Source organism: Tachypleus tridentatus, chromosome 4 (genome assembly GCF_004210375.1).
Source record: "Tachypleus tridentatus isolate NWPU-2018 chromosome 4, ASM421037v1, whole genome shotgun sequence".
Lineage (NCBI taxonomy): Eukaryota > Metazoa > Arthropoda > Merostomata > Xiphosura > Limulidae > Tachypleus > Tachypleus tridentatus.
In genome coordinates, this window is record NC_134828.1 from 28,226,510 (window position 1) to 28,239,594 (window position 13,085).

At 32.0% G+C, this 13,085-nt stretch overlaps 1 protein-coding gene across 1 annotated transcript; it reads left to right on the forward strand.

The window, feature by feature from the left end:
• The first annotated feature begins 1,338 nt into the window (after positions 1-1,338).
• Positions 1,339-12,608, forward strand: LOC143248755 (guanine nucleotide-binding protein G(I)/G(S)/G(O) subunit gamma-12-like). Its single transcript, XM_076497438.1, has 3 exons — positions 1,339-1,641; positions 8,084-8,192; positions 11,965-12,608. Exons 1-2 carry the CDS (start codon positions 1,550-1,552, stop codon positions 8,187-8,189), a joined length of 198 nt encoding a protein of 65 aa, XP_076353553.1. The 5' UTR covers positions 1,339-1,549; the 3' UTR covers positions 8,190-8,192; positions 11,965-12,608.
• The last annotated feature ends 477 nt before the right edge of the window (positions 12,609-13,085 follow it).

Consider the following 13,085-nt stretch of genomic DNA (forward strand, 5'->3'; position numbering starts at 1 on the left):
ACTAGAGGGAAGGCAGCTAGTCATCACCACCCACTCTTGGGCTACTTTTTTTACCAACGAAAAGTGGGATTGACTGTCACATTATAACTTCCCCACAGCTGGGAGGGCGAGCATGTTTGGCGCGACTCGGGCGCGAACCCGCGACCCTCAGATTACGAAGCGCACGCCTTAACGCGCTAGGCCATGCCAGGCCCTATCTACGAGTAAAAACATTTATTTGTGTAGATAAAATTTCAAGTGGCCTGTATATATAAGGTAAACTTACAATTAATGTGTCTCATTTTTTCCGGATGCGTGAATTATATCGATAAAGATGTTAGCCAAGCTTTAATTAGAAATAAATCGAAAGAACATCATCTAAATTCCGTGTCAATGATTAACCATGATCATATACATCATGTATATTTACAAGCATATTAGCGAGAAGTAAATAAAAAAATCGACTGAAAGGTAGTTCTAAGTTTTGTGTTTTTTCTTATGTTTGTTTGTTTGGAAATTTCGCACAAAGCTACTCGAGGGCTATCTGTGCTAGCCGTCCCTAATTTAGCAGTGTAAGACTAGAGGGAAGGCAGCTAGTCATCACCACCCACCGCCAACTCTTGGGCTACTCTTTAACAACGAATAATGGGATTGACCGTCACATTATACACCCCCACGGCTGGGAGGGCGAGCATGTTTAGCGCGACGCGGGCGCGAACCCGCGACCCTCGGATTACGAGTCGCACGCCTTACGCGCTAGGCCATGCCGGGCCTTTTTCTTATGGCAAAGCCACATCAGGCTATCTGCTAAGTCCACAGAGGAGAATCAAACCTCTGATTTTAGCGTTGTAAATCCATAGACTTACCGCCGTAACAGCGGGGGACAAGTCTTAAGTTTTCAACCATATCAGAAACATTTTTATCATTAGTTATTCATACGATTATATACATGTACATTTATATATACCTGTAATAATTAAATACTAGGTCCGATCTATAAATTGAAATAATAATTTAGGCATAAACTCTAACATTAGTCAAATACCTAAATTATTTTAGGTTACTCTGTTGGTGATTGAAAAGGAATTAAAAGTTCATTAAAGTAATTCGTAATATTTGGGTAAGTAACATTGAAATTAAATATATATATATATGTTATATCCTTTTACAATAGTGAATACTTTTTTTAAAATCATGGATGAAATGTAACTGTTATCTTTTTAAATTATTTATATATTAAATTTAAATTCAAGATATTCTGTATTCTGCAGTTTGCAAAATCAATTAACAACGCCCAAATTTAACACTTCGTTCGATTAGTTTCCCATAGATACCACGAGCTGATGTATCCTATTCGATACAGTTGTACTTTAGTTACCCGAGGATATCAATTGAACTCAATAACGGGAAAGGAAAGAAGAGACAGAAGAGATTAGAAGCAAAATTGCTTAAGTTGAATGTAGTAAACATTGAAGAGTTATTTACTGAAGCCTGTATTTCACTTTGTTTAGAGAATCTGAAGATTTAAATTCTTTGCATTTATTAAGTTGTATACTAATTTGTAGAAACCATGTCTCAAGTTCAAGCTATGAAAACCCAAGTTATGCAGCTGCGTCAAGAAGCCAATATCCAGAGAGTGAATGTTTCTCAAGCATGTGAAGAGTATGTTAATTGTAACATAATTTTAAAACTTCTTTAAGATAATTTAAATTTCGCTTCTTACTGTTAGAATAACTTCATTAACTTAACACTATGCTCTGTATAAGGAGATATAAAGTACACTTATGTCATAAAAATAAATTATAATAATGAGGTTAATATTTAAATACTAATTACTGAGTGATTCTCTGTCAGTGCCTTAATCTGGAAAGTGAGGGCATATAAATATAAACCAAACCTAGAAAATGATTTATTGAGACTAAGACTCGCTAAGAGTTGTATTCATTAGTTTTAGTTCTTAAACTTGAAAGCGATCTTTACCCTAATACTTACCTTGTTTTGCTTCCTTATATTTTACACATTTTGAGTGTACTATGTATCAGTAAAATATCCCCTTATACATTCTCCCCTAATCTTTAGTAAAGTAAAAATTCAAACCCACTTATTAGTTGTCAGAAAATTGTTAGGTCTTAACTTATACTTCTGTAAAGTGCTGACTCCACTAGTGCTGGCAAAATTTCATTCCAATATTGATTACTACTCTGAGGAAAATATAAATGAAACTTAATTGGAGCATGTCAAGTCATATTTGTGTCTTCTAATCCTATTATCTTCAGAATATTTCTAAAAACAATCAGAATACTTTATCCTATTGATCCTATAGATAATGATCTAAGCTTTAATAATATTACCTCTTACTGTATTGTTTGAGAAAAAATAAGTTTAAGATAACCCGTACTTTAATAAAATTACTCATAAAACTTCCATCCCAAGGATCAACTGCATAGTTTCCCTGCAAAATTCTTTTTCAACATGTCAAAATCTTTTTTTAAATTTTAGACAAGGAGTTGAAAACTGATTATTGTTCCAAGTAAGGCCTTCCAAGTGATTATTATAGAGATAATTACTTCATTTAACTTTAATTAATATGTCTGTAAATACATCTTTAAATTTTATTACCTTTGCTTATGTTAACAGAGCATTTCCTCAATGGCTTAAATGATTTATTTACCACTATGTCAATATTTTTTTCTTTGCAGAATTTAAGAGGAGGGTTTATAAATATTTAAATGATAACTGCTAGATTTATATGTCTTATTTTTATTTTAAAGTTCAGTGGATTGAATGATCAAGATGGAACAATAGGTCCCTTTATGTCTTTAAAGTTTGTCTCCACTTCTATTAAATGCATAATCCATATTGTATTGTTTTGTTCTTACTAAAAGGTAATTTGTTGAATATTTGCTCAACTTACCAATTGATTCAAATCATTTACTGGTATCTCATTCTCAACATCCTCAATACAACTAGGAATACTGAAGAATTTAATGTCCCTCTCAGTATCATTAATGTAAAATAATTAACGAAGCAAAAACCCAAGCACTGATCCTGCTAACAAGGGTCCAAATTGATCAGACTCCATTAATAATAACCATTTACTTTCTCCCAACTAACCACCACATAAATTACAATTCAGTTAATTATGTTTTTTTCTAGCCCTTACTGATGTGATTTTCATTGCTAATCTTTTGTGTGTTACCTTGTCATTAGAGTTTTGGAAAACCTAAAAGTTTAATGTCATACCTTTCCCATTGTCCAGTTAACAGACTAGTAGGGAAAATGTAGTGAGTGTGCTGGCTTTCTTTAAAGACATATTTCACTAAATAAATCTCTTAAGTTTTTTTTTTATCAGACTCAGTAATAATACAAATGTAAGAATAAATCCCTTTTATCTTCCATGGTGATGACTCTCATTGTCCCTTTTTAAAAGACTCAGTAATATTACCTACTACAAATTTAAGAATAAATCCCTTTTATCTTCCATGGTGATGACTCTCATTGTCCCTTTTTAAAATAGAAGTAACATTAGCCATTCTTCAGTCCCCAGACATCTTGCTGTCCACTGATAGAACACTGTGATTAGTGATATTTGTTAATTGACAACCCTGGAAATTGATTAGTATGGAGTTTAATTTCTTGTTCTTTTTACTTGGAGATGGCCTCCTCATAAAATGTGTATAGTTAGAAATATTACTAGAAAAACCAGAAGAGAACATTTAAGTTTGGCCATCTTTTACTTTTCAAACATAACATTGTCATCAGCATTTTGTGAAGTTCAGTCTCCATTTTAACATTTTACTTCCCTTGAATATGCTTTAAAAGCCCCTGCTGCTAATTTTAACATTATCATTCAGCAGAATTTTTTAAATCCTTATGGACATCTTAATCTCTAGTTTTACTATATGATGGCAAATCTTGTAACCCATTAGTCAGTTTAAACTTTACATCTAAGGCATTTATCCCTGTTTTCTCCTTTTTGTTCTTAGTAAACTATTTCTTGTTTTCTTTATTAGAACATAAATATTTTGAGTTAAAGCCAGTTTATTTTTCATTTTCCTAGTTCATTTATGATTAATTTCATACCATGGCTAGGATATTCTGCTTTTGACAAATACTTTGTAAGTATTGACCAATACTGAGCATGGACTCGCCATCCTATCATAACAATGTGCAAGTTCAGTAGAAGTATGGAAACATAATTTTATTTTTTGCTGAAACAGGACAGTAAAAATACTTAAAGGATTGATATTAATGTATGGAAACAAAGAGTATATTTTTTGTCAAAGTGCAGCTAATGGTTTTTATTGGCAAAGTTTAGAGGAATTATGTTTGGTAGTTGAATTAAAGCAGTCTGAGGCTGTGATGTAACTGCTCAATATTTCTAGAGTGAGATTATTTCTGTTTAACTTGCTAATTTCTCCATCAACTACAGTACTAAGTATGTTCCTTGTTTGTTCTGTTATTTTTTCCCCTAAACTAAAGTGCTTAGCATTTTATAGAGTGAGCCTATTCCAATTTGTTTCAGTGGCTTCTTACCTTAACCCTTTTATGATGGATCATGGGTCAAAGACCATGCCATTGCATTTGTTGACTTGCATTCAAAATTTTATTGAACTGTTATTTTATGAATTTGTATTAATAAGTTTGGAATCGCATTGTAGATTATAATTCAAACTTTAATGTTATATACGAGTTAATTTTTAAATTAAAAGTAAATATTAAATGAACACATCTAGCCCACTAGTGGCACAGCAGTATGTCTCTGGACTCACACCACTAGAAACTGGGTTTCAATACTCATGGCGGGCAGAGCACAGCCCATTGTGTAGCTTTGTGCTTAATTACAAACAAACAAGAACACATCTAAATATAGATTTTAGTGAGTCACATGGTATGTTGAATGCAGCACTGTTTAAAATTAGATGTTTGTGGTATCAAAATACGAAGTCTGTAGTTTTGTACAAATTAGAAACTCAAATTACTAATACCATAAAGCTAGAATGTAAAATAAGAGCCTCATATCTTTTTATTTTGCTGAGATATGGTTTATTTACTAAATCAAACTTTCCATTTTTGAAAATGGTCCCTTATATACACTTGCTTCAGTATATGACATTTTAATAACCAATCAACAGCTTAGAATGTCTCTCCAGTGTTTTTTCTGAGCCATTTTAATCTCTGAAAAGGCTTCCATGTTCTTTCGATCCAAGATTTCAAGGAGGTAGGTTGTGTCTTTAGTTTAGTTGAAGTTTCATATTTTTAAAAATTTAAATTCATCTTAATTACTAATCTTAATAAATTATAGTGGTATTCTATGGTATTAATATAATTATTTATGATTTTTAGTTATTTAACTGTATATATAACACCTAAAAGTTTTTGACATCCTGCACATACAAAATTTTAAAAGGCTTAGCAACCTGTGTCCAGCAGCAACTAAGTTCAGAGGTTCTAGCAAGAAGAGATAATTTTTTTCTTTACTTCTTGATTTATTGTTCTATATTTTCAGAAAAATAAGCTTAATAATTTATTTCTAAATAGTAATACAGCCAAAGCAGGAAAGACTAAAGGTCAGTTTTATATTACTGGATACGTAAGATGAGTGCATGTGCACCTCATCAATGCAAGTTATGTTGTGTTAGCTAAGCATGACTGGAAGGTCAATATAATAAAAAATAATAAATATATGTAATATATAGCTTATGAGACTTAAGCTACTTAAAGTAAACAGTTGTATTTTTATGTTATGATATGTAGTCATCCTAGTATGAAAAAATCAGTTTATATAAATTTCTTAATTTTTTTATGATGGTTACGAGGTTGGTCAAATGACAGACCCCATATAAAGTACTTAGAATAAAATGTAAAGTCTTACTGAAAATAAACATTTTAAATGTATTTAGGAGGTTCTAGAGACTATGCAAATTTGATTTGAGATTTGAGGGATAAAGAATAGTTTTTTATCGTAACATAAAATCATTTTGCATTCAGACTAGTAACAAATCTTTAATAAAAATATTTCAATAAAAATCTGATATTTTATATAAAAATACTTGTAAACTTTACTAAAAGTCTGCCAGATTTCATTAATATACACATGGTGTATCAAAAGTTACAGTGCAAATACTTAATGTGTGCATATGTGTAGATGAACTTATGTATTATACTGAGCCTGTTGTAAAAGGGTTAGTTTAAGGTTATCAGCATATACTAGGATAAGTTTGTTCCTGGTTTTTTTCAGTGATTTCATCCATTGAACTAAAGTGTTTTGTTTGTTCGTGGGTGAGAGACGTCTTATTTGTTTCAGTGGTTTTTACTCCTGTAAAATACATCTTAATAATATAATAAAAATAAAAAATAATAAATATATATATATTTTCCTGGGTGTGCTTGTTGCCATTTGTTTCAATGATTTCTTACCCTGAACTAAAGTGTTCAGTATATTCTACGATGAGCATGTTCCTGTTTGTTTCAATGGTTTTTATCCTTGAATTAATTATTTATTATATTCTTTGGTGAGCCTGTTTCGATTTCATTGATTTTTCACTTGAACTAAATTGTTCAATATCTTCCTGACTGATCCTTTTCCTATTTGTTCTAGCAATTTCATACCCTGAACTAGGATTACTTAGCCTAGAGCCATGTGCTCAAAATTTACCGTAAACATTTAAAAATGCACTGGTTTTTTTATACATTAATAGTTGATAATCAAACTTTATTACCAATAATTATTCTATGAACATGCCACAAATTTATTTCATGAATTACCTTATTTTTGATTGGCTCACAAAAGAATTTTCCAACATGCGAGTGTCTCAGCTGCACTTTTCTGCATCTTTATTGGCCAAGATCGATTTCACAAAATTTATTTATTTCAGTTAGCCATGAAATGTGACATTAAGGTATACTATGGAATAGGGATGGCCGTACTTTCCCTGTCATTTTTGACGGTTATATGTCAATATATAATAAAATGTATGAATATACTCAGTCAGAAAATGGTTTCAGTACTGCTCTGCCGATAGTCTCAAATGTGGCTTTCTGAAAATTAAAACCTTAAATTATGTTCAGTTGTAGAAACACATTTAACCTATTTATACACTGATCACTTTCATAAACGTTCCTGTATTTAGCAAGTAATGGATATATGGGTAGGCCTGCCACCTGTGAAATTTTTACTGATCCTTACACTAAAAATCTTGCAGGTGGTGTGCTGTTGAGTGTTGTTGATTGGTGTCACATAATTAATTAATTGAAATTAATTTTAGCTTAATAATCAAATTAGTTCTATGGACTACATTTGATCTCCATACATTTTCCCTTATAGGATGATGTTTTTCAATTTTTATAGTTTGGTGTTTTTTTTCTTGCTCTGCCTTTGTTAAGAGAAAGTTACTAAGGCTGTCTGCCACTGACAGTAAATTTGAACAGCTGACTAAAGGGAAGGTAACCATCTAGCAGCACCCTGTGACAGGTTCTGTTTTTGTTGTTTTTTGCTTGTATTTACCATTGTTTGAGGATGAAATGAAGCCATCAGTTTTCTAACACCATTAACTAACCAGCTCTAATTACTCATTAATAAAGAAATTCATAATGGCCTGACTATTAGTTTTCTAAGATGGCTAAAAGTTTTACCAAAAATATTTCAATTTTACTTAGATTTGAGACAGTGGTAAGTTTTTGGATTTTCCACTCTCAAAATCAGGGTTCTGATTTACCTTGGTGGACATAAGATCCCAATATGGTTTTAACACAAGAAAACACAAGCTTGTTTGTATATTGTGTAGTTCAGACAGTAGTATTTTAGATGTTGTTATAACTACCATGGTTTTTGTATGTGATCTATTTATAACAGATGTATCATATTTTTATAGTCAGTGGAATATTGTGGAATTTAATATTAGCATCACCAGATTGTTGGCGTGATAAAAGTTTTATGTTTTATAGTTGTGTCCCATTTTGTTCTTGTTCTTTCATGGTGTAAGATGTACACACAATCTGTTCATTTTCAAATGTTCTGACAGTTTTATTTTGCAAAAATAATAACTTTTCTAAGTATGTTTTTTACTGCATAAATTTTCTGAATAGATTTATTGAATTTTAGATTAATCAAGTATTGTATGGAACATCAGAAGGGTGATATTCTAGTAACTGGAATCAGCCAGTCAGAAAATCCATTTAAAGAGAACAAAGGCTGTGTTATTATTTAACAGGTAAGAATTTCTTAAAAAAGGATTTGTTCTTATTTCACAGGTAAGAGCTTAACAAAGGCTGTGTTATGTAACAAGTAAGACCTTAACAAAGGTTGTGTTGTTATTTAATGGGTAAGACCTTAACAAAGGTTGTGTTGTTATTTAACGGGTAAGACCTTAACAAAGGTTGTGTTGTTATTTAACGGGTAAGACCTTAACAAAGGTTGTGTTGTTATTTAACGGGTAAGACCTTAACAAAGGTTGTGTTGTTATTTAACAAGGGTAAGACCTTAACAAAGGTTGTGTTGTTATTTAACAAGTAAGACCTTAACAAAGGTTGTGTTGTTATTTAACGGGTAATACCTTAACAAAGGTTGTGTTGTTATTTAACGGGTAATACCTTAACAAAGGTTGTGTTGTTATTTAACGGGTAAGACCTTAACAAAGGTTGTGTTGTTATTTAACGGGTAAGACCTTAACAAAGGTTGTGTTGTTATTTAACGGGTAAGACCTTAACAAAGGTTGTGTTGTTATTTAACGGGTAATACCTTAACAAAGGTTGTGTTGTTATTTAACGGGTAAGACCTTAACAAAGGTTGTGTTGTTATTTAACGGGTAAGACCTTAACAAAGGTTGTGTTGTTATTTAACGGGTAAGACCTTAACAAAGGTTGTGTTGTTATTTAACGGGTAAGACCTTAACAAAGGTTGTGTTATGTAACAAGTAAGACCTTAACAAAGGTTGTGTTGTTATTTAACGGGTAAGACCTTAACAAAGGTTGTGTTGTTATTTAACGGGTAATACCTTAACAAAGGTTGTGTTGTTATTTAACGGGTAAGACCTTAACAAAGGTTGTGTTGTTATTTAATGGGTAAGACCTTAACAAAGGTTGTGTTGTTATTTAACGGGTAAGACCTTAACAAAGGTTGTGTTATGTAACAAGTAAGACCTTAACAAAGGTTGTGTTATGTAACAGGTAAGACCTTAACAAAGGTTGTGTTATGTAACAAGTAAGACCTTAACAAAGGTTGTGTTGTTATTTAACGGGTAAGACCTCAACAAAGGTTTTGTTGTTATTTAATGGGCAAGACCTTCCTAATAAAGGCTGCTACTTAATAGGTAAAACCTTAACAAAGGCTGTTATTTCATTTTTTAGTAATGAAGGTTTAAACAACATTCCCAGAGATGCCAACCATTACGATTTGAGCGTAATCATTATGATTTTGGTGTATACGTTACGACTATACGCTCATACAGACAAATATTACGACTTGTTGCAACTCCCAAATTATTATATATTATATAGGCCTATACAATAAAGTGATAAATTGTTCCCCCAGGGCTTGAAAGGGGTGAAAAGAAAATTTCTAGTGGGATACAAATAAATTTTGATAATAACTAAAAGACATAGTCCAAATAGCTACTTGCGATAATTATGTTTGTGCTTGAAATAATAAAAAATATTTGTATCTCCGACGTCTACCAATAGTTTGAGTGTGATGCTTCTCCATACTGGGTACGTGGGGGAATCCAGAGTTATGTCATCAGTGCTTGTCAGCCAATCAGTGCTCATGTAAATGGGTATTTCTCATTTTCTAAGCGGCATAGAAACACCAAGGCCTCATTCACCAGATTGTCTTGTTTTAGGCAAATCTAAAAGGACTAAAACTGTGAAAGGGCTCTGTCTACAATCATTATGCTCAGTCATTTGAAATAGTTGGCATCTCTGCATTCATTATCTTGATAGATAGGAACAAGGTTGGACAAGAAAGTTACATTAATTCTGAGTTTGTTAGGAAAACACTAGGAAGTTTAAAAATAAGTATCCTGGAGAAGATATAATTTTCTCAAGGGTTTTGAAGGAGGTTAAGGATTGGATATGTGAGTCACTTGCTGCTACTTTTACTAAGTCCATGAACAGGGGGCAAGTACCAGAGAATTGGAAGTTAGGTAATGTAACTCCTCTTTTCAAGGGAGGTGATAAAAATTGTCCCAGTGATTATAGGCCTATTAGTCTTACATCATTTCTGGAAAAACTTTTCCAAAGTCTGTTAAGAGATGCTTTGTAAAGTGTTTTAACAAAGTTTCTAGTTTTATTAAATGGTCAATATGGTTTCACTAAGGGAAAATATTGCCTTACAAATCTTTTGAAATTCTATGAAAATGTTGCTGCTTATGTAAATGAGAGTAAGGATGTAGATTTGGTGTATTTGATTTTCAGAAAGCATTAGAAAAGGTGCCATGTAAAAGTCATATAAAACAATTATCTCTAATGATGTTGGGGGTAGAAGAATGGCTGAATGGAAGAAAGCAGAGGGTTGTTCTATATAGAGTTAAGTCAAACTGTATTGACATCACAAGTGGGGTACTTCAGAGGACAGTCTTAGGACTTTTGCTTTCTAATTTATATCAGTGATATAGATGAAGAAATGGTCAATAAATTACTTAAGTTGAGGTCTTGGGTGTTTCCAGATGTGAAGATGTTGCTGATTTGCAAAAAGATTCAGGTCATTTAGTGAGTTGGGCAAATAAGTTGAATATTGGTTTAAAGTATAATAAATGCAAGATAATGCATGTGGGTATCTTATTTAAAATTATACATACAATTTGGATGGGAATAATCTTAACAGTTTAATGAAAGGAAGGGATCTTGGTGTAGTGGTTGATCAGTCTCTAAAACCATACAAGCAGTATACTGTTGCTGGTTGTAAGGCAAGTATGATTTTAAATTGTACCTACAAAAATATTGAATACAAGTCTAAAGGGTTTACAGTTTAGTTGTACAGATCATTTGTCAGTCTGCATTTGGGGTATTGTGTTCAATCTTGGGTTCTTTACCTTAGGAAGGATATTGAAATGTGTTGGAAAGGAGAGCTAAAAATGGTGCCTGGTAGGGAGAGCTAAGAATGGTGCCTGGTAGGGAGAGCTAAGAATGGTGCCTGGTAGGGAGAGCTAAGAATGGTGCCTGTTAGGGAGAGATTGTCATACAAGAAGAAATTTTCTCTTGGGGAAAAAAAAGTGTTAGAAGGGATTTAATTGAAATGTTTAAGATTGTAAAGGGAACTGGTGGTTCTGTCATCATCACACTTAACAGTAAGAACGTTAGGACTAGAGGACAAAAATATAAATTTTGGCAGAATAGGAGTAATTTTCAGCAAAGACAAGGTGATTGGCTTTTGGAACAGGTTGCCTTTAGATGTCGTGGAGGTAGATAACCTCATATAGGCGAAGTGACCACTGTTATTCTTCTGAATGAAATTAAGTATTATCTACACATACATAATTTTTCTTTAAAATTAGATAATAATACAATTTCTATTTTGTAAACTAGTATTTAATATAATTGTATTTTTTGTTTACTTTTATTAATTCTTGTGCTTAATTACTTTTGTGTCAGAGTTAGACCAAACATCCCAAATTTGAGAAGCAGTGTCACTGAACACACACTACACGTCCAGTTGTGGATGAATTATAAAATTCCAAGTCATTCCAGTTACTTATAGTGGCTGGTAATATTGATTGGTTATCTCTTACATGTTCGTAAAGTGCTAATTGGGTTCTAACATTGGTAGCTTAGTATTGTCATAATGCTAACCTAAATCTAAGTTGACTGAATGGACACAAATACTGTCAGTTGTGATGAGTACAAACACGATGATTCACATTAGTTTATAAGTGATATATATGCATTAAAAAGTAACGTGATCAAAAATTATATTTTTCAATATTTTTAAAGTTTTATGTTCATTTGTTTTTGAATACAGAATAACTATTTTTTATTCTATTTTTCTAGGAGCGTAAGTGACAAGTGCTGAGGAGTTTCATCTTCATTTTGCATCAAACTGAAAGGAAAACGTTTATTGAAAGTGCACTATTTCAAATCTGTTTTTAACACAACTTGTATTCGTATCTAGTAAAGGCACCATCATATTGGAAAATAGTTTCTTATCTAATTAGTTAATTCTAGTCACAAAGTAAGCAATTATGAAGTTGTTTTTTTATTTCTACATTCTTTTGTATCATTTTCTTTCGACTTTTATATAATCAAATGGTGGAAAATATTTGTATCATTTCTTTTTTCATATTTTACAACAAATATTTCTTCTGGTTGTAAGAAATGGAACTGTGAAAAGAAACAAATCAGTTTACTTATTACATTTTCTTTATCCTTATTAATGTCATTCTTGAGTAGTTAGGAGTAAGCTATTAGGATTTTAAGGCATAGAATGTTTTAAATGTTATGTTAAATCTTATTTATTCTAGTTCTCATGGTTACATCATTTCTATGATGCTATTTCCTTTACAAAATAGCTTTAACTGTATGTAATATGAAAGAATTAATTTACTGCATTCTTTGTGCTTAAGTGTAGTTGTCATTCTTTCTGGCATAGCTCTCTGTACAATAGTTTTGCAGAATAAAGTTTGTTTTTATTCATATTTATGTACTATTAAGTGTCTTTTATAACATTTTACAAAATTTAAAATAGCCGTGAATACTTGTCGTGGGTTTAGGTTTCCTTTTATATTCTTACCAGTTTTTCAGCATCTATTTTTATTGCAACTTTAACTTTTATCCCTGTATATCTATGTAACCAGAACCTTTAACCTGTTCAGTGCCGTAGACGAGATAACTCGTTCAAGCCGATCGGTAACACAGTGCCACGGACGAGTTAATTCGTTCTCAATAATACCTAACTTCAACGCTAGATGTCAGCACCATACATGCGTTTGACCTACTTACATATTGTTTCACTTTCGATCCAAAATGGCGTCACGAAAATGGTTACAAAATGGTTATTAGAGTCGTATTTTGAACTTGGTTCAGAGTTGCCGTAGCAGCTGAAATACTTGGCAGTCAACAGGTTAAAATAGTCGTGAATACTTGTCATGGGTTTAGGTTTCCTTTTATATTCT

Bases quoted from the DNA above. Each gene is read 5' to 3' on its own strand.
- LOC143248755 (XM_076497438.1), top strand. From the start codon at position 1,550: ATGTCTCAAGTTCAAGCTATGAAAACCCAAGTTATGCAGCTGCGTCAA. The intron at 1,642-8,083 runs GTATGTTAATTG...ATTGAATTTTAG, and splicing joins GTTTCTCAAGCATGTGAAGA to ATTAATCAAGTATTGTATGG.